At 41.6% G+C, this 19,854-nt stretch overlaps 1 protein-coding gene across 1 annotated transcript; it reads right to left on the bottom strand.

Annotated features, from left to right (window-relative positions):
- Positions 1-909: 909 nt before the first annotated feature.
- On the bottom strand, positions 910-16,736 carry LOC116270058 (uncharacterized protein KIAA1958-like). Its single transcript, XM_031654406.1, has 2 exons — positions 15,994-16,736; positions 910-7,002 (listed from the first exon to the last, which is right to left on the bottom strand). Exons 1-2 carry the CDS (start codon positions 16,189-16,191, stop codon positions 6,196-6,198), a joined length of 1,005 nt encoding a protein of 334 aa, XP_031510266.1. The 5' UTR covers positions 16,192-16,736; the 3' UTR covers positions 910-6,195.
- Positions 16,737-19,854: the final 3,118 nt, after the last annotated feature.

Here is a 19,854-nt window from a genome sequence, read left to right as displayed (position 1 = left end):
AGCCGAGTGTGGTGGCGCACACTTGTAATCCCAGCTACTTGGGAGGCTGAGGGGAGAGGATGGCTTGAACCCAGGAGGCAGAGATTGCAGTGAGCCGAGATTGCATCACTGCACTCCAGCCTGGGCAACAGAGTGAGACTCTGTCTCAAAAAAGAAAAAAAAAAAAAAAAAAAAATATATATATATATATATATATATATATATATACACACACACACACACACACATTTTTCTATGACAGTGCTGTGGCCTACAGATTATAAAAATCCTCTGACCAAAATTAAATAGCAAAAGTAAAAAACCTGAGCATGTAATTGTGGCGTAAGTTGGCAACTCCTTTACTTTTTAAGGAGGGACGCCAATGTTAAAACAGGCGCAGCTTGTAAACTAAGTTTTATTAGAATAAATTCACATGACCATCTTCCCTTTAAGGTAGATGACAGGTAATACAAATTACTTATTGGATAAAGAGAGAAGGTTCTCAGTAGGCAGAAAACGCTGGGGAACCGCCAGGCTTTCCAGGAACGGTTAAATTCCCAAGTGACCAATCATTTAGTAAGAGAGTACATGGAGGGGTGACACAGTATGGCTTGAGATGAAATAGTTGCCAAACAAACCAAAACTGTGTTTAATTTTCTTTTAAGTTAATGGACTTCTATGGCCTTCAGGAGGCAGTTTTGTCTCATGGACTGAGCACTAGATTTGGAGTCAGAAAACCTGCATTCTCCAACTTACAAACTTAAATTCTCCAACTTATCAGTGAGATTTTGGGAAGTTTAACTCCTCTGAGCCTAGATTCTCAGTAAGTAATACGGAAATAATTAGACATACCTTGTAGAGCGGTTGTAAAAATTACATGAGAATATATGGCAGCTGCGAAAAAGCATGTAACACAGTGTTAGTCAAATCTGAGCCTTCTAGAAATTTTTATTTGAACAAATCAGTAGATGTAACAATAACCACAGTTAAATGCAAATTAATCAAATCAGTTATATTGACCACCAAGTATCTAGGAGCCCATTCTCACCTCAATGTGGGGAGGGAGAGTTATCTAACTGCTATGAATAGTAATGGAACTAAAATATATCTACATATTATCCAGTGATTTTTTGGGTCTTATTACATATTTCCTGAAATAATTAATTTCCATATGAGTTGTATTAGCTAAATAATAAAGGGCTTTCATTGAGCACAACAATCAGATTCTGGTCAACCACTGAACATGGGGAACTTCTGTAGATTTTTTGGACTGTAATGAACTAGAAATATTCAAAATCATAATAATAATGGGTAAGCTTTGTCTGAAGCATGGGCAGCCTTCCTCAAAGAAGTCTTGGGAAATTCTGTTATGTCAGAATACACATGTCAGATGGAGGAACTTCCAGAGATATTCATTTAGTTATCATACCGCATGGCCTCCTCTTCTCTTAGAAGGGGAGGGCAGCGGTAGGTCACCACGAATCCCTCCCTCCTCCTATATTAATAAGGGTGATTCATTTATATGGGAAAATGCAACAAAGATTTTTACTTAGGAACACTGCCTACACGATGGAACGTTTTTCTTTTAACACAGAGTATTAAAAATTCACTCCAAAAACAAAGCATTCAAAAATATATACAAGTTTGAAACTTTTAATACATACTTCTGTTCAGAGCTGTTATGAGCTTTTAACTATGTATGGGCCTTATCTTAGACTACACTGGAGATCGTGTAGAGAAAATGAGGTCACTCTTCTCTGAGGTCTTCACTGTTTGCGTTCATTGATGCCTAAAGGTAACCGGTTACTACCTCAAAAGTTTTTAGCAATCTACATCTCATAAAAGCAACAAAGATGGATGTTTGATAAGGACAATATTTAAGCATTCTGTTACTTTATTTTAGTGGTAACGGTGTGGACTGTGTTAGCCTAAACTGAGAAAAATGATCAATATTCTGCTGCTTCGAGATAGCAAAATAATTTTAGAAGTTGTGGAACTTGAAAGTTAAAAAGTCTTAAAGTCTTATTCCTAAAGAAGGCATCCCAATATGGTGAGAAGCACTAAATTAGGAGATTAACTATCTTCAGGAATTAGGAATTCCTTCAGGAATTAGGAATTTTGCGTCCTAGCTCTGCCACTTCCTAATTACATGACCTTGAGGAATTGTAGAAGTGCAACACGGTTCACCGTGGAGATCCATCCCACTGATGGCACTTTATAGCTAAGGAAATTGATATCGGCATCTGCCCAAGTGAGGAGTGAAGTGGCTCCGAGTCTAGTTATCTTTCAAGTACAGTAAGATGCTTCCTTTTCTACAAGAGTATTACTTTGTCCAGATTCTCCTAATGACTATGTCTATGAAAATGCTGAGTGTGGCATATAATGCTTGATGCTTTTAATAACCTTGAATTAAAATAAAAATCAAAGTAACCAAATTTCACATTTCTTCAAACACCACTTATCAGCCAGGGCAAATTAATGTAGCATAAAATCCAAGGAAAGCTGGAAAATGCCACATGACCACGAAGACCCATCTTTCACAGCTTTGGTTAGGTACTTCCATAAAATTCCTGTTTGCAAACACACTAAACAATGGAAAAACCTTCTCAGAAAGCCCCATAAGGCTTTTCTGTTCTTCCTTCACTTGTTTTTGCTTATATCTGAGGTATCAGAGCTTGGTTGTGTTGGAGGTAGAATTCATGGGTGAAATGTGTTAACTTAACCAGATTATCAGGTTTGGTTTCTTCTTCAAGTTTAACAGTTTAAGGGAGACAGAATCTCCATAATGGAAGAAATAAGTGGTATAATGCAAATTAGTTACATAATATTAGTTATTACCAAAAGCTGTAACTAAGCTGGCTAACATTTATTGCGTGCTTATGATGTGCCTGGTACTGCCCTAAACTCTTTATATTCAATTGAATCACAACCTTTAAGGCGACATCCTAGCTTCTGTGCCAGAGTAAGCTTCCAACACGGAGTCTGCTTAGATTCGGCGGGCGGGGGGCGGTAGCCAGAAAGTAGGGCTCACTTTAGAGCAGATATGAAAGGTGCTGTGGACAACAGTTCACCTGAAGGACACTCTACGGATCCTCTCATAACACCTGCAGTACCACCAGCCCTGACACACAGCCCAGGGGCAACCTGTGCTTAAGTAAACTTGTGAATTCTTGATACGTATTTCTACTTGGGAGCACAAAAAACCCAAAGGTAAGTGGAGAAAATGCTCTTTACCGCCCCACTTCTTTCTCTGGGGATTCTCCTTTCTCTTGCATCAGGCCAAGAGCAGAAAATCCTGGAGTCCCCAGAAGGTAAGGTTTAGAGCTGACTGGAAGCCAGAACAACTGCCTTAGAACACCAACGAGGACTCCTACTCCGGCCCCCTTAAGACCTCGGAGGATGGATTTGGCCAAACACATGGACAGGCGCTTCACCATTTTATTTATTTTTTATTTTTTTGAGATGGAGTCTAGCTTTGTTGCCTAGGCTGGAGAGCAGTGGCGTGGTCTCGGCTTGCTGCAACCTCTACCTCCCAGGTTCAAGCGTTTCTCCTGCCTCAGCCTCTCAAGTAGCTGGCATTACAGGTGCCTGCCACCACACCAGGCTAATTTTTGTATTTTTAGTAGAGACGGGGTTTCACCAGGTTGGTCAGGCTGATCTTTAACTCCTGACCTCAAGTGATCCGCCCACCTTGGCCTCCCAAAGTGTTGGGATTACAGGCGTGAGCCACTGCACCAGGCCGCTTTGCCATTTTAGCAGGCTTACCAGGCTTAACCACATATTGTGTGTGTTTGTGTGTGTGTGTGTGTGTCTGTGTATACATTTATGTATACATGTGTATACACAGATACACACACACATATACACAAATGCATAATAAAGTACCTAGTACAACGGGTAGCACACACTAGCACTTGATGACTGTGTTTAGTTCCTCACTCTTGTTCCCCAAGGTGGCATGTCATAAACAGCTTTTAGGCTGCTCAGACACTGCTTTTATTCCATCAGATGCCACTGAAGATTTGCCCTCCTGATTTTTTATTATAATAATTCACTTCAGAACCCAGGGATTTTATGGAACATCAACTAGGTGATAGGCAACACATTTGAGGGAGAGATGACTATTGAGCTGATGAAAAGCCACTACCAACAGAAAGATGACAACCTCTGCAGTCGTTATTGCTACCTTTGAAAAGGTCAAAATCTGAAAAGATCCCAGTGATTCCTAATGGCAATTTCTTTTTGACTCTATTCAAATAAAAATGGAGGTTTTATTTAATTAGGCTGCAGGCTTTGCCCAATAGTTCACATAGCTTGTATTTCAGTTTAAGTGCAGAACCAACAAAACAAAATATCCTTTGGGTGTTTAGCAAACTAAAGGAAATTGTACCTAATGTTTTGTGTATTTCTTTTAAATCAAAACCCTAAGATCACTACAGGAAACCACACCAGAACATTATGTGATATTAAGTCATACACTGATGATTAAATATTACCTGTTATTTATATACAGATGGAGAAATACCAAAATTAATCTCTTTTCAGGAAATGTCAACTAGTAAACAAACTTATAAATGCACAGTGACTAAAAAGGGAATAACATTAAATCTTAAGGCAGCATTGGTTGAGTCTTCTCTGGTAAAGGAAGTATTACATATCTCAATGACTAGCATATGATTTTTTAAGAAACCAATTAATTAAAATAAATACTAAAATAATGTTTTTAAAAAGAAAGAGGACTGATTTTAAGACTTCTACAAAATGAATTTGTATTAGAATTTTAATTTGGGATTAGAAAGCATATTAGGAGCATAATGGAATAAAGTTACAGGAGATTTTTCTCAAATACAAAGTCAAGGTCCCTAGAAATTATTGTTACTATTACTGTGCACTCTTTGGGCTCCTTTTTCAGTTGTGGTTGCACTCAGAGTAGTTATTAGAAAATTCTGCTGATTTTTAAATAATGTGGTCAGGTTGCATTTGACCTGAGTGAAATGGTTTCAAACTGCATTAGCTACCATGCTGCGCTCATTTTATAACTACATCCTTAATGCTGGGTTTGCTTACCTGCTGGGGTGCCTAAATCATCGTGTCCCAAGCATTGGTGCCAGCCTAAAATGATGACATCTAATTGTGGCTGAAAAGTTATACATTGACAAAAATATTCCAAAGCTCTTTAATAAAGAAATTTTGGGGATCTGTGTTTTTTGCAGCTTGTTTGGTTAGCTTTTCTTGGCTAAGACTAAAAATTACCTTTACTTGTTTTATAGATCCACTGCTATATGCTGACAGAATAATGGGATGATACGAAGAACAGACAGAAACCTCAAAAAATGTTCCAAACGAGCTCTCACATGGTGCTGAGAAATAAAACATAGGCACTTCTGCGTCAGGAGGTTTTCACATTTTGATCACAGATTGGCTTCTCCAAGCCATTTTCCTTCACTACTAGAAATTCCCTCACGGTACAAACTGTCTAGTTCACTAGAAGCCTTGTTCTCACAGACACCCTTCTGGTGCGTGAATCTTTTGTCATAAAATTCTCTCCATTGGCGGCTGAGATGGGGTTCCTCCCGCTGCTGGGAGCCGTGGGAGCAGCCCGAGTCCCTGTCAGATGACCGAGTGTCGCTTGAGGATCTTCCCTGACACAAGGCTTCCTGCCCTCCAGAACCACGTTATCCACCAACAAAAAAAAACAAAGGCGTGTCAAGCGCAATCTGTCTCCTGGAAACAGGGAACGTGTCTGCCTCTCTCCAGTTCCTCCTTGTGAGTGTAATTCAACAAAGTGTACAGTCTTCCTAACATTCTAAAGCTACTGCGCTACTGGGAGTTTTTAAATGACTACTTAACAGTTTCCTTTTTTTTTTTTTTTTTTTTTTTTTTTTTAGAAAACCTGTGCTAGAAAGGCACTAGAGAAAATGAATTTCCTCACTCTTGCATGTAGCAATTACACATTGTGTTAGATTCTAAAAGCTAACAAAGTTGACACACATTTGGATAAACCATTCGAATGATTTAGACTCATCTAGTTTCATTTTAAAAAGCAAACCCCAAGACAAAGGGAGAGCGGGCCACACCAGGGGGAGAGCTGCCAGACCGGGAGGTCACACCCAGTCAGCCCCTGCCTCCGCGGAGCTCCAGCTGCTCCAGCCCTGGCCACCCCAGGGAGCGCCCACTGAGCAGGTGACAGGGCAGTGGCTGGGCCCCAGGGAGGGCTCACTGGCAGCAGCTGTGGGAGCCAAGCCTCCGGGAGACCTGAGTGAACGAGACAAAGGTGAAGTTCTCACAGTTTTCCAGCTTGACCTTCTTGGCTAAGTTTGGGACAATTCCCCGAAGAGAGCGCAGCCCCATCCTCTGCTCCTCATACCACACGCTGCCCATGTCTGTGGCCTCCTTCCTGGCAGTCAGGTAGAAGGGGGACTTGGCCTCCATTTGGGTGGGCGGCCGGTGGATGTACATGTACTTGTAGAGGAGGCAGTAAGGGCACTGTTTGTGTCCCCGGGAATGTTCATGGTAGATTTTCCCGTGACACACTCTGGTGGAGCCGCTCCGACTCTCCCGCTTGACGCTGTCTGTCCGGGCAAAGTAGGGCTGGTTTTGGGGGTCTTTGAGCAGCTCGATGTCACCGTACATCAGATCTGCATGCTCCTGCAGCGTCCGCATGTTCAGGTACTGGCTGTTGTACTTGACCACAGTGGACAGGAGAGTGATAGGGCTGTCATCCCCCAGACACCCTGCCTGCCACATCTCCTCCTCGTCAGAGAGGGAGAAGTAGACGATGTTGCGAGAACGCGCGCCCGACATGCCTGCCTTACTCAGCACCCACAGCTTCTCCTTGAGTTTCTTGGTGGAGGAGCTGAAGGTGCTGCTGGTGATGGAAAAGCCGACACCTGCATTCTTCAGGATGCGGTCCAGGCCTCGGCGAATAGCATGGAGTGAGGTGGCCAGGAAGTCTGAGCCGTCGCTCTTCTTAACGGTGACATAAAAGTTCTCAAGCAGCTCGTTCAACTTCACTGCAGGGATCTCAAATGAGACAAACATGGAGGTTACACACTTGACACTCACACAGCCAGACCCCTCCTTCCTTCTAATCCTCACCAGGGGCTGTGTTGAGGACATTTTGTGACCCCTTAGCAGGACTTAATGGAAAGCACAGTGAATTTCAAGCTGGAAGATCTAGGTTCCATACTTGGCTGCACCTGATCTCTTTAAACCTATTTTTTTTTTTTTTTTGAGACGGAGTCTCGCTCTGTCGCCCAGGCTGGAGTGCAGTGGCCGGATCTCGGCTCACTACAAGCTCCGCCTCCCAGGTTCACGCCATTCTCCTGCCTCAGCCTCCCGACTAGCTGGGACTATAGGCGCCCGCCACCATGCCTGGCTAATTTTTTGTATTTTTAGTAGAGACGGGGTTTCACTGTGTTAGCCAGGATGGTCTCGATCTCCTGACCTCGTGACCCGCCCGCCTCGGCCTCCCAAAGTGCTGTGATTACAGGCATGAGCCACCGTGCCCGGCCTAAACCTCAGTATTTCAATCTGCAAAACAGAACATCATAATCAATACCCTCTCCAAGGCTGTAATGCTTAAAGCAGAGGACTGTGAAAGGGTGTGTAAATAGTAATTAACACCCCCCCATACACATACATACATGTGTGTCTGTAAACACATATATATACACACTTATTATTACTGGCTGTTTGTAACTTTCACTATTTCTCTTGGAAGGCCTGTGGTTTTGTTTGAAAATAGTTGCTTCCCTCTCCTTTAATAAAATTCAACCCAAACTCTCTGAAAAATTCCTGAATTAAACAAACTCTGAATAACTTCATCATTGATTTCCTTGACATCTGCACAGAACATTTGGTTACTAGACACAGTGCTGTAGGGTAAGACCATTTCCCTACATTGTCCATTTTGCACAGCAAGTTAATGTTCCTTTTCAGTTGAATTTATCTGAATAGGTCCTGAAATATCTGTGGTTTAATGAGCCACAGGCTTTCAATATCAGTTGTTTGTTTAAAATATATGAAAAAGCTGGACACGACGGCTCACGCCTGTAATCCCAACACTTAGAAAGGCCAAGGTGGGCGGATCACCTTAAGTCAGGAGTTCAAGACCAGCCTGGCCAACATGGTGAAACCCCATCTCTACTAAAAATACAAAATTAGCTGGGCACGGTTGTGTGTGCCTGTAGTCCCAGCTACTTGGGAGGCTGAGGCAGGAGAACTGCTTAAACTGGGAAGGTGGAGGTTGCAGTGAGCCAAGATTGTGCCACTGCACTGTAGCCTGGGCGACGAGAGTGAGACTCCATCTCGAAAAAAAAAAAGTGAATGACTATCCTGACAGAATGAGCTCCTTATTTAGAGAGAGTTAGAAGAGAAGGCAGAGCTTGGCTATTAAGAAAGCTTTATTTTCAAGATGGAACTACAAAGGGCAAAGCAGCCCTTGCTCATGGTCTATTCAAGCTGAATACATATTCTAGGACAATTAGAAAGTCCCAATAAAATATTTTTTTTATCGAGTAGACACTGGACAGCTAACATTCATTCTTCTAATAGCCCTTAATCAAGGAGAAAATAAAAGCTGAACTATAGATTAAAAATTAACCAAACTGAAGATATTATATATCAAAATGTATGAGATATTGCTAAGTATACATAATAAATATACATCATAGTTTTGGATGACATTGTTAGAAAACTTTATTGAGAATAAGCAAACTGATTATTCAACTCAAAAAGCTAGAAAAAGTAAACTAAACTCAAAAATCGTAGAGTGGGGTTGGGCATGGTGGCTCATGCCTGTAATCTCAGCACTTTGGGAGGCTGAGGCAGGAGGATCACTTGAGGTCAGTTTAAGACCAGCCGGGCCAACATGGCGAAACCCCGTCTCTACTAAAAAAAACATAAAAATTAGCCAGGCATGGTGGTGTGCACCTGTAGTCCAGTCCCAGCTACTTGGGAGGCTGAGGCAGGAGAATCGCTTGAATCCGCAAGGCAGAGGTTGGAGTGAGCTGAGATCATGCCACTGCACTCCAGCCTGGGCAACAGAGCAAGACTCTGTCTCAAAAAAAAAAAAAAAAAAAGTAGAGTGAATCAATAAAAATAAATAAATTAATTAATGGACTAGAAAAGAAATAAATTGGGATAGATAAAAATGTAATCATTGAAAAGACTCAAAGTTGAAAAACTTCTAGCAGGTCTGACTTTATGAAGAGGGTGAGAAAGGAGGAAAGGAAGTATGTATACACCTAAACCTTATTAGGAATAAGAAAGACTATACAGAAGATAAAAGAGTAAAGAATATGAAAGAACATCACATACTTTATACATATTAATATGAAAATCTAGATAACCTGAACAATTGTCTAGCAAAATATAATGGGTTCAATAAAAGGTAAAGGATCTGAAGAGCCCCAAAGAGTGTGAAATGACTGTCAAAGATGTATATTGTTCCTAAAAGTATGCCTTTATGGAATCAGTTCAGCTTTTCTTTTTCATTTAAATAGTTTCAGAGCATAGAAAAAGACAGAAAGACTCTTCATTTTTTTCTAACCCAAATCTGACCAATATTACATTAAAACCCAAAGTATTTAAATATAAACTACCCCCAAGTAAAATTCAAGCAATTTTCATTTTGCATGTTATTAGGTTAAATAGAATGTGTGAACATTAGTATCACCCACATCGAGGGCATGGCTCTGATACACACAGGTTCCAGTTCATATAGTACCCCTCAAAACAAGGACTGCCTATGTAACCAGGTATTCCAGCTTTGAAAAGCATTTTTTTTTTTTTTTTTTTTTAAGACAGATTCTCACTCTGTTGCCCAGGTTGGAGTGGAGTGGCATAATCTCAGTTCACTGCAGCCTCACCTCCTGGGTTCAAGTGATTCTCATGCCTTAGCCTCCTGAGTAGTTGGGACTACAAGTGTGTGCCACCACACCCGGCTAATTTTTGTAGTTTTTAGTAGAGACGGGAGTTCACCATGTTGGCCAGGCTGGTCTCTAACTCTTGACCTCAAGCGATCTGCCTGCCTCGGCCTCCCAAAGTGCTGGGATTATAAGCTTGAGCCACTGGGCCTGCCTAAAATGAATTGTAAAGTTTTGTTTTCCTTTCCTTAGCCTCAGAATGTAGCCTTGAAATGTACCTTAAAACCCTTTGTTTCTCTCCTTTCCCACCAGACACTCCCTTACACCATGCACATTTATCTCATTATATACTTATTCAACTTACACTTATCTAACTGTGTGCTTACTTAGAAGTTCCAGGGCTAATCTGGAGACAAACCAGGCCTGGAGACCCAGTTGCAAAATTCCAGAGATTACCTCAAGGCCACTGGTCAACAACCCAGCTATTGTTGAGGTGAGGCCACCATACTCCAGGTGGACCACGACTCAAGATAGCCACTGGAACAAGACACGGAGACCTTGTGCCCAACAGCACTCCCGCATGCCTCCCGTTCCAAGTTCCTTTTTTATGCCCCTCTCTCCAGCCAAAGTTGAAAATGGTTTCTTTAAGGCACTAGCCTTGGCCATTTCCCCACTGCTAGCTCTGGAATAAAGTCACTTTTCTTTTACTGCATCTCATCTTTGTTACTGGCTTTGCAAGTGGTGAGCAGCTGTACCTGTGTTCGGTTACACCTGTATTATAAGTTAAACTTAGGACTGAATGGACTGATGACAATACATTCAATGCATTATGGGAAGACAGAATGAGGCATCGAACCTCTCCTGTGGGCATCATGGGAAGTGTTTGACTCCTGAAGTGAACACAAAATGATCCCATCCTAATAAATATTTTAATATAATTGACATTCACACATTAAAACAAAAAGTAATATGAACTTACACATACTTGAAAAGTATTTGAAAAAAATGTGACCTCCATTACAAATTTTTAAAAATTCAAATTCAAATTTAGATAGGAAGAAAAAGATCTTCTTACTATGATGAAGCGTAATTTACAGGCAAGAGCTAGAAAAACTGTATCCACAAGGAAAACATTCGAATCTTTCTTACAAAGTCAGGAACAGGAAGAGCTTACTCAATATCACTGTTATTATATAATACTGTTCCGGAGGTTCTAACCAACCAGATAACACAAGAGAAAGAAGTTATGTACACACACACATACATATGTATGTATATGGGAAAGGAAAAAGACAAAATATTGCTTTCTGATAATCTGGTTGTTGGTCAAGGAAACCCCAAGAGATTCAGCTGAAAAGCTATCAGAGTAGGTTAGTGGTACGCAACTATAAGAAAAACAGCTTTCTTATATACCAGCGATAACCAGTTAAAATAACTTGCCAGAAACCACTGTACTAAAACAAAGCTGGCTTTGGATTTTTATGTTGTCACTTGCAACTCCCTACTTGCAGGTGGTCAGCTCTCTTTATAGTAGTTGAGACTCCTTTGGTTGCAAGAGACAAACCAAACTGGAAGCCGAGGCAGAGAGGGATATCAGAACGAGTGGACTCCAACCAAGGCCGCCAGGATTCTCATCTTTCATCTCTGCTGCTTTATGCGGAGTGGCTTTTTTCACATAGCTGCAAGCACAGCCACCTAGCACTCCCCCAAATTTCCATCTTAAAGTTTCAGGTTTAGCAAGAGACCAACTCTCATTTTCAGGAGCAAAACACCAAAAAGAAGGATTCTGATTGGATCTAATCCAAATAACTTGCCAAAAGGTAGTTCATTCTATTCATTCTCCTAATGTGATGGCTTCTGCAATAACCATGTGGATTATAGGAGAGGAATGGTTCCTGAATAAGGGGTGCTGAGTAGAAAATCTTATTTTTTATGTTAGCCCTTTCAACAAAAAACAAAAAGCAAATCTTTGATAGTTTCCTGTGCCCTTGGGATAAATTCCAAACTGTTTACTTTGTATGCAAGTCTTCACAATCTGCTTCTGACAGTATGAGAAGACATCTACAATTCCCCTCCGTGTACACACACCCTTTGGCAACCAGACTTTGCTGCTTCTCCAATCAAGTAGAATCCATTTTCCCACCCCTTGAATCTGGGCTAGCCACGTGACTTATTTTCACCACGTGACTTATTCCGCAGAATATGGCAGAAGTGACAATGCGTGATTTCCAAGCCTTCAAGGAATGTGTGAATTCCCAGGCTTCAAGGGGTTCTGCTTTTGCTGCTTTTGTCTTTTTTTTTTTTTTTTTTTTTTATAAAAACAGGGTCCCCCCTTTTCCCCCAGGCGGGGGTGCAGTGGTGTGATCACGGCTCACTGCAGCATCCACCTCCTGGGTTCAAGCGATTCTCCTGCCTCAACCTCCTGAGTAGCTGGGATTACAGGTGCACAACACCATGCCTGGCTAATTTTTATATTTTTAGTAGAGACGGGGCTTCACCACGTTGGCTAGGCTGGTCTTAACTCCTGACCTCAAGTGATTGGCCCACCTTGGCCTCCCAAAGTGCTGGGATTACAGGTGTGACCGCGCCTGGCCTGCTTCTGTCTATAGGTTCTTACTGGTTTAGTGCATGGTGTTGCCCTGTGAGGAGGCCCAGTTAGACTGTGGGAATATGGGGACAAATTGTTCCCATCTAACATCCAAATGACTGCACCCATATGAGTACCCCAAGTGAGACCAGTAGGGGAGGTACTCAGCTGAGCTCAGCACAAAATGCTAACTCACTCATCAAATCATGAACAAATAAAATGGCTGTTGCTTTAGGTCCCTATATTTTTGGGTGGTTTGTTATGGAGCGGTAGATGACCAGTACACACCCTATTTCTGTAACCTGAACTTCTGTACCCTTTGTACTCTATTTTCCAGCTTCATCAAGCTTTTTGCCGTAACTAGAAACCATAAGGCCTTTTCATGCTACTTCCTCTGCCGAGAATGCTTTTTTCTACTAACTGTCTCTATTTGGAAAATCTCTATTCATTCTTCCAGAATTAGCTCAAATTTGACTTTCTACATAACTTAAGCAAAGTTATTCTCTCATATGGGATCCCATGGCACTTAAATTTTTGTTATGGTCCTTTCCATGTTGTACATTCTCTTATCTAGTTTATGTCTCTCTCTTGAAGTGGACTGAAAGCTCCTTGAAGACAAGAACTGTTTCATTTATGACTGGGTCTTTAACACATACCAGAAGTCCCAAAATATGTGATTGGCACTGTATAACCATGGGTTAGGCGGGGACAGTGGCTCATGCCTATAATCCCAGCACTTTGGGAGACTCAGGTAGGCGGGTTGCTTGAGCTGAGTTTGAGACCAGCCTGGGCAACATGGTGAAACCTTGTCTCTACAGGCATGGTGGTGCATATCTGTAGTCCCAGCTACTCTCAGAAGGCTGAGGAAGGTGGATTACTTGAACCCCGGAGGTAGAGGTTGTAGTGAGCCAAGATCACACCACCGCACTCCTGCCTGGGTGACAGAGTGAGACCGTCTCAAAACAAAACAAATGCGTTAAACCAATGAATTAACCTAGTGTCAGGAGAACCAAGCTGACTTAAGATACAGAACATTTTTCTTAATTTCCACAGAATACCACAAGTTTCAAAGTAAAATCAGAGCCAAAGCAATTCCTCGAGAAATGTCAAGTCACAACACTTACATTGTTTGCACACAAAAAACAGTTCATTCTGGCCCGTGGTGTTTGCATCCTTAGTTTTCTCTGACTCAGTTTTAGTGGGTGATTATTCTCCCAGGTTACTAAGGTCTTCAATCGATTATAAAAACATTGCAAGAAACCATTTTCCTTTAGTAACCATTCTGAATTGATTCACCATGTCAAGACTCACTATGGATGATAAAATTGGCTTCCTTGATGTAAAAATGACTAAAGAGAAGTCAGAGACTGGTCATGGGGCTGATGACACCAAGTGGGAAAGAATAAAATAAAAAAAAAAACTGGGCTGGGGATGGAGGCTCATGGCTGTAATCCCAGCACTTTAGGAGGGCCAAGGCAGGTGGATCGCTTGAGCCCAGGAGTTTGAAATCAGCCTGGGCAACACAGTGAGACCTTGTCTCTAAAAAAATTTAAAAATTAGCCAGGCATGGTGTTGCACGCCTGTTGTCTCAGCTACTCAGGAGGCTGAGGTGGGAGAATCACGAGCATATTTTTTTATTTCTTCAAGTTCTTTTTGTTTCACATTCATTGATTTTAGACTTTCCTTGATAAGCATTTAAAGCTAAAATTTTTTTCTCTATAGATATTTTAGCTACAACTCACAAATTCTGATAAGTGGTGATTTAATTTTTATTCAGTTCAAGACATTTTATAACTTCCTTTGTGATTTCTTCTTGGTCCTTTGGTTATTAGTAATATGCTAACTTCCAAGTACTGGGAACAGTCTAGTTAGATCTGTAATTAATTTATAATTTAATTTGGCTAGGCGCAGTGGCTCACACCTGTAATCCCAGCACAAATATAATTGCTCTGACTCTTCAAAAAACCTGAGCACCTACGTTTTGGATGTTTCCCTTATAAGAGTATTATCATATGACTCTGCCAGGAGCCAGGGTATGCTACCTACCTAGAACCGCTTTAGGACGCTTTCAGGTACTCTTTTTCATCAAGGATTCATCAGCTCATCTTCCCTTTTTTAATAATGTTATCAACATATGCTCTCAGAGAGGACCCTGCCTTTCATATGTGCTTACTGGTCACTGCTTCTGTTGCACTTTTTTTTTTTTTGGTCCCATGGATGCTGCCTGGTCTGCATGTACAGTAGAAAGGCCCCTCACACTATGTAGTGTACCATGGTGCCAGAAGTAGAAAGCAGGGTTTCCTGCCCCATTTCATCTGTTGTTCATTCCCTAAGCACATCACTCAAACCTGGAGATCTCACTTGCTCTTGGGCTTCAACTATGACATCCATTTGCAAGACTTTTCAATGTCTACTTCCAGCTTTAACAGTTCCACCATGTTTTAAGTTCCACATTCCTAACTCTTTGTTGACCATTTCCATCTGCACATCTGATTTAGACTCAATGCAGTCAAATCAAAATACAGTACCTTTATGTTCTATCTCCACATGTCCAAGATTTTCTCCTACGATTTACAAACCTCAGGCATTTCAAGTTGGATGAGTTTTTCGGTTTTCTTGTTTGTTTTTTAGAGGCAGGGTCTTGCTATGTTGCCCAGGCTGGAGTACAGTAGCTATTTACAGTCATGGTCATAGCACACTGTAGCCCTGAACTCCTAGGCTCATGCAATCCTCCTGCCTTAGCCTCCTAAGTAACTGGAACTGTTACAGGTGTGTGCCAGTACCCCTGGCTTTCAAGTTGGAAGAGATTTAAGAGCTCATTTTACAAAGGGGGAAATGGAGGACCAAGGACATTAATTAACTTTTTGCTCATCACTTCCAATTATTTCCCTAAAATACCACTTTCATTATGTTTCTTCTCTCTCAAACAACTTCAGTGGTTTCCCTTTTGTCTAATCCTTAGGATGCTTGCAGATTTTCTGGTCAGAGTGTTTTCCCTACTACAATAGTCCCTGTCTCTGCCCCTGCAATAATCCTTTCAAATGAAGTCTCTCCTTAGCAAAACCAAAACAAGATATTTCAGTGATTTTCCAGTGTTCACAAGATTTTAGCCTGGCACTTAAGGGTTATCAGAATCTGGTTTTATTGTCCATGATACCAAGATATGAGGCTTCTGCTGTAGGCAAGTGAGTCTGTCTCCCCAAATTTGATTCTTCCTCACATCCCTCAGCCTAGAAGGCTCCTGTCCTCATCTAATTCTACTGAAATCCTACCTTTCCTCAAAAAAAAAAAAAAAACTTAAATATCAATTATCTCTCCAGTTTTACCAAACTGAAATTAATTTACCCACCTGAACTTTTCAGGCATTTCCAATCTATAAATTCATGAAACGCTTGTTACATTCTGCTTTGTGTGCGGAGTTTTTCTATTTTATGTTCTTCCAAAGTTTCCCAAGGCAGAAAGCCACCGTTCTGTGTTCCCTACAATGCTTAGCACAGTGCCGGGCATTTGGAAGCTCAGTGAAGTTGGCTGAAAGAAGTAAACTCAAGAGTCCCTTACCTTGGTGATGTCTGTGTGGTCTTTGAGCCCGTTGGTCATGCACCAATATCGCCACACATTCAAGGCGTACCGCGTGGCTTTGGTAGTATTTGGGCTTACTGCACTGGTACACAGATCATTCAAGTCATCATTAATATTAAATACAGGAAATTTGTTGAGCTTAGTGGAATAAGCTAGAAATAAAAACAATAAAAGCATTAAAATAATTTGCCATTCCCTTCTTTAGAGAATTATACTTGGGATGCTAAAAAACAGAAAACTCTAAAAGACAACACCTTAAAACATGAAATGTCTATGAAAGTATATGTATATCTATATCTATATATTAGAATAAGTAGGAAAAATACTTATAGCATGGAATCAATGCAGTAAGCTTGCATTTAATCCCAACTATTTTACCATATATACTAGCTTATGTACTAACGCAGGCATTCCAATAATAGAAGTATAAAAATAAATGCTGAAAATCAAACACTGTTCTATCTAAAATTTTCACTGAAAAAAAAATAGCATTTCTATTCACAACAACAATCAAAAGAAAAGGAAGAAAGAGAAAGCAAATAAAAAAGTAGATACCCTCGCACATGAAGACCTATCATTTATTTGTAATTTACATTTTCAAATGTCTTGTGTGCCATCCTGGGCCGCCTTGAAGTAAATGGTGTTAGCTCTTTTTTTTGAGACGAAGTTTCGTTCTTATCGCCCAGGCTGGAGTGCAATGGCAGGATCTCAGCTCACTGCAACCTCCGCCACCTGGGTTCATGTGATTCTCCTGCCTCAGCCTCCCGAGTAGCTGGGATTATAGGCACCTGCCATCACGTCTGGCTAATTTTTTATATTTTTAGTTTCACCATGTTGGCCAGGCTGGTCTCAAGCTCCTGCCCTCAGGTGATCCACCTGCCTCGGCCTCCCAAAGTGCTAGGATAACAGGCATGAGCCACTGCGCCTGGCTCTGTGTTAGCTTTTTTTTTAAGTTTTGTTCACAAAATTGATAGAGGGGTTTAAATCCTGATTCCACAACCCATCAACTAGCTTTGAATCAGAAGGGAAGGTCAAGTGAGAGAAAAATGATAGGAAGAAGGGAGGAATATTTCAGAGGGGCTCATATCTTCTCAGAGGAGACGGAACATAGTTTAACTTGCCATAATTACTTCAGATAAAGACAGGTCTCAACATGTCCACTTTAAGTGTTGGTTGCCAAAGGGATAACTAGCTCATAACCCTTAGCTGGCTTTTCTTAAGACCCTGTGATCTGCTAAAACCAGGCTTAATCTGTTCAAATTGTAAGTCAAGGTAGAGCATCTCAAAGTAAAAATACTTCATCTAATAGTTCTCACCCTCTCTGGACTACTGATGAATGTATTCAAACAAGGCGCTAACTGGCTGGGGCTGTGGGAAACAGCAAAATGAAAAGTTAATGCAATGACCAAGGTGAACTGCAAATTGGGTTCATTTTACCTCCCTCACTTCACCTTTCACTGCTCCCTCTGAGCATCTCCTCTATATCAAACTACCAGGCCTGCTGTCCCCAGGATCCATCCATCTGCACCAGGAAACCCACACTACACCTTCCCCATGCACTGCTTGAGCAATCTTCACATGGTTTTTGTTTTGTTTTGTTTTGTTTTTGAGATGGAGTCTCGCTCTGTTGCCTAGACTGGAGTGCAGTGGCATGATCTTGGCTCACTGCAACCTCCGCCTCCCAGGTTCATGCGATTCTCCTGCCTCAGCCTCCCAAGTAGCTGCAACTCCAGGTACCCACCACTACACCTGGCTAATTTTTGTATTTTTAGTAGAGACGGGTTTTTGTCATGTTGGCCAGGCTGGTCTCGAACTCCTGACCTCAGGTGATCCACCCACCTCCGCCTCCCAAAGTGCTGGGATTACAGGCGTGAGCCACCACGCCTGGCCTTCACATGGTCTTTGTGCCAATCAAAATACTGTCTTTTTTTTTCAATTCGAAATCCACTTTTACACAACCTTTCCTCACACTCACCCAACTCCCTTATCCTCTTCTTCAGTTTATGCCTCACATTTGCTTTACTATTTTTTAGGAGTGTGTTCTCACTGTGTCCAGAAGGTCTCTTCAATTGGTTTGCATGCCCCTTAAGACTATGTCTTTGCTCTTTCAATCTCGATCCTGCCAAGAACTGTTGAATGCACTCTGCTTTAATAAATATTTACAGCAAGAGAGGAAGAAAAAATGCTGGAAACTATCTGAAGAAACTGTGTCATGAAGTAGACTCCTCTCACCACCCCATCAACCTGGATAACTCCTATTACTTGTGGGACTTGCTTGATATTAATAAAAGGACTCTTGTATAAAGTTTATTATTGTTATACTTAGCACTAATTGAATGCCTACTATATGCCAAGAGGTTTTACATAAATTGTCTATAATCCATAAGCAAGTCCTTTGTTATTCCTGTTTTCGAGGTAAGGAAACTCAGCCTCATACCTGTAACTTCATACATTCACTCATCCAATATTTACCACGGTACCCTCTCTGTGCCAGGCACTGGGCTGTTTAAGTTATGAAGTTAGTAAGTGGAAGAGCCAGGATTTGAACCTGGGTCTCTGACTCCATGTTAGAGTTACTACGGTGAAGGAATCAGTTACTATAAGGATAAAATTCTCAGTAAAGAATGCAATTTAGATATTAGCTTGTGCTTATGAAAAAATACCTTGGTTCCCCAAATGTATTCAGATGAACCTTCAATAAGAATAACTAAGTCTGCTTTGTTTAGATGACCACTATTGTTTCAAACACGATTAATTATTAAATAGCTGAATAATTTCTTTTTAAAAATTTTCTTAAAATCACAGGACAGAGACTATACATCGAAAATGGAAACCTAAATCCCAGAACACAGTGAAACAAATAAAGAATACTTGTCTGCTTACATAATGGGACAGAAATTATGTGAAAATGATTAAACGACGACATATATGGTTCGTTCATGATTATATTTATGTATTAAATTTCATTTACTTAATAAACTGCTTTCAAAATTTTGGAGGTAGGAGTTGTGTTATGCTGCTGAGGATATTTTTAAAAGACTATATTGGTGAAGAAACAAACAAAGGTAATAACTTATAACCTCATACAGGAAAAAGAGGGGACTACTGAAGGAAGACGTGAATGATTTTTTCCACCAGAGGACAGGACAAACCCCAAGTGCAAGATGAGGAGGAGCTGGGTGTGAGAGAGAGAAGGGACTGTGAGGTCGTGGTAGTGTAGACTGCGGATGCCCTTACATCATCTACCATCAGCACAAGTGCTGGCAAGTACGGCTGTGTGAAGTGAGGGATGTTTGCTGTGGAAATCACCCTGAGGGCCAGAGAGAGGAAACGGGGCACTGCCTCAGGTAACTCTGGGCAGTCCCACTGGACACGGACAAGGGAAAAAGCAAAGCAGCTCAGGGCGCGGTGGCTCAAGCCTGTAATCCCAGCACTTTGGGAGGCCAAGACGGGCCGATCACGAGGTCAGGAGATCGAGACCATCCTGGCTAACACGGTGAAACCCCGTCTCTACTGAAAATACGAAAAACTAGCCGGGCGAGGTGGCGGGCGCCTGTAGTCCCAGCTACTCGGGAGGCTGAGGCAGGAGAATGGCGTAAACCCGGGAGGCGGAGCTTGCAGTGAGCTGCGATCCGGTCACTGCACTGCAGCCTGGGCGACAGAGCGAGACTCCGTCTCAAAACAACAACAACAACAACAACAACAACAACAACAACAACAACAACAAAAGAACTCCCTGAACGCCGCCATCTCTCAGGTAACACCTTCCTCGTGTCTATCACTGGGACAGTTCCAGTTTCCCAGCTTGTTGTCAGCTCAGGTGCCCCGAAGGGAAGCCTA

Source organism: Papio anubis, chromosome 13, assembly GCF_008728515.1.
Source record: "Papio anubis isolate 15944 chromosome 13, Panubis1.0, whole genome shotgun sequence".
In the NCBI taxonomy this organism is placed as follows: Eukaryota; Metazoa; Chordata; class Mammalia; order Primates; family Cercopithecidae; genus Papio; species Papio anubis.
The sequence above is the reverse complement of the archived record's forward strand: the minus strand, read 5'-3'. Positions and strand labels throughout refer to the sequence as shown.

Excerpts from the sequence above, each read along its gene's own strand:
- LOC116270058 (XM_031654406.1), bottom strand. The coding sequence starts at position 16,191 with ATGCTTTTATTGTTTTTATTTCTAGCTTATTCCACTAAGCTCAACAAA. Across the intron at positions 7,003-15,993 it reads ACCACACAGACATCACCAAG|ATCCCTGCAGTGAAGTTGAA; the intron begins GTAAGGGACTCT and ends GTCTCATTTGAG.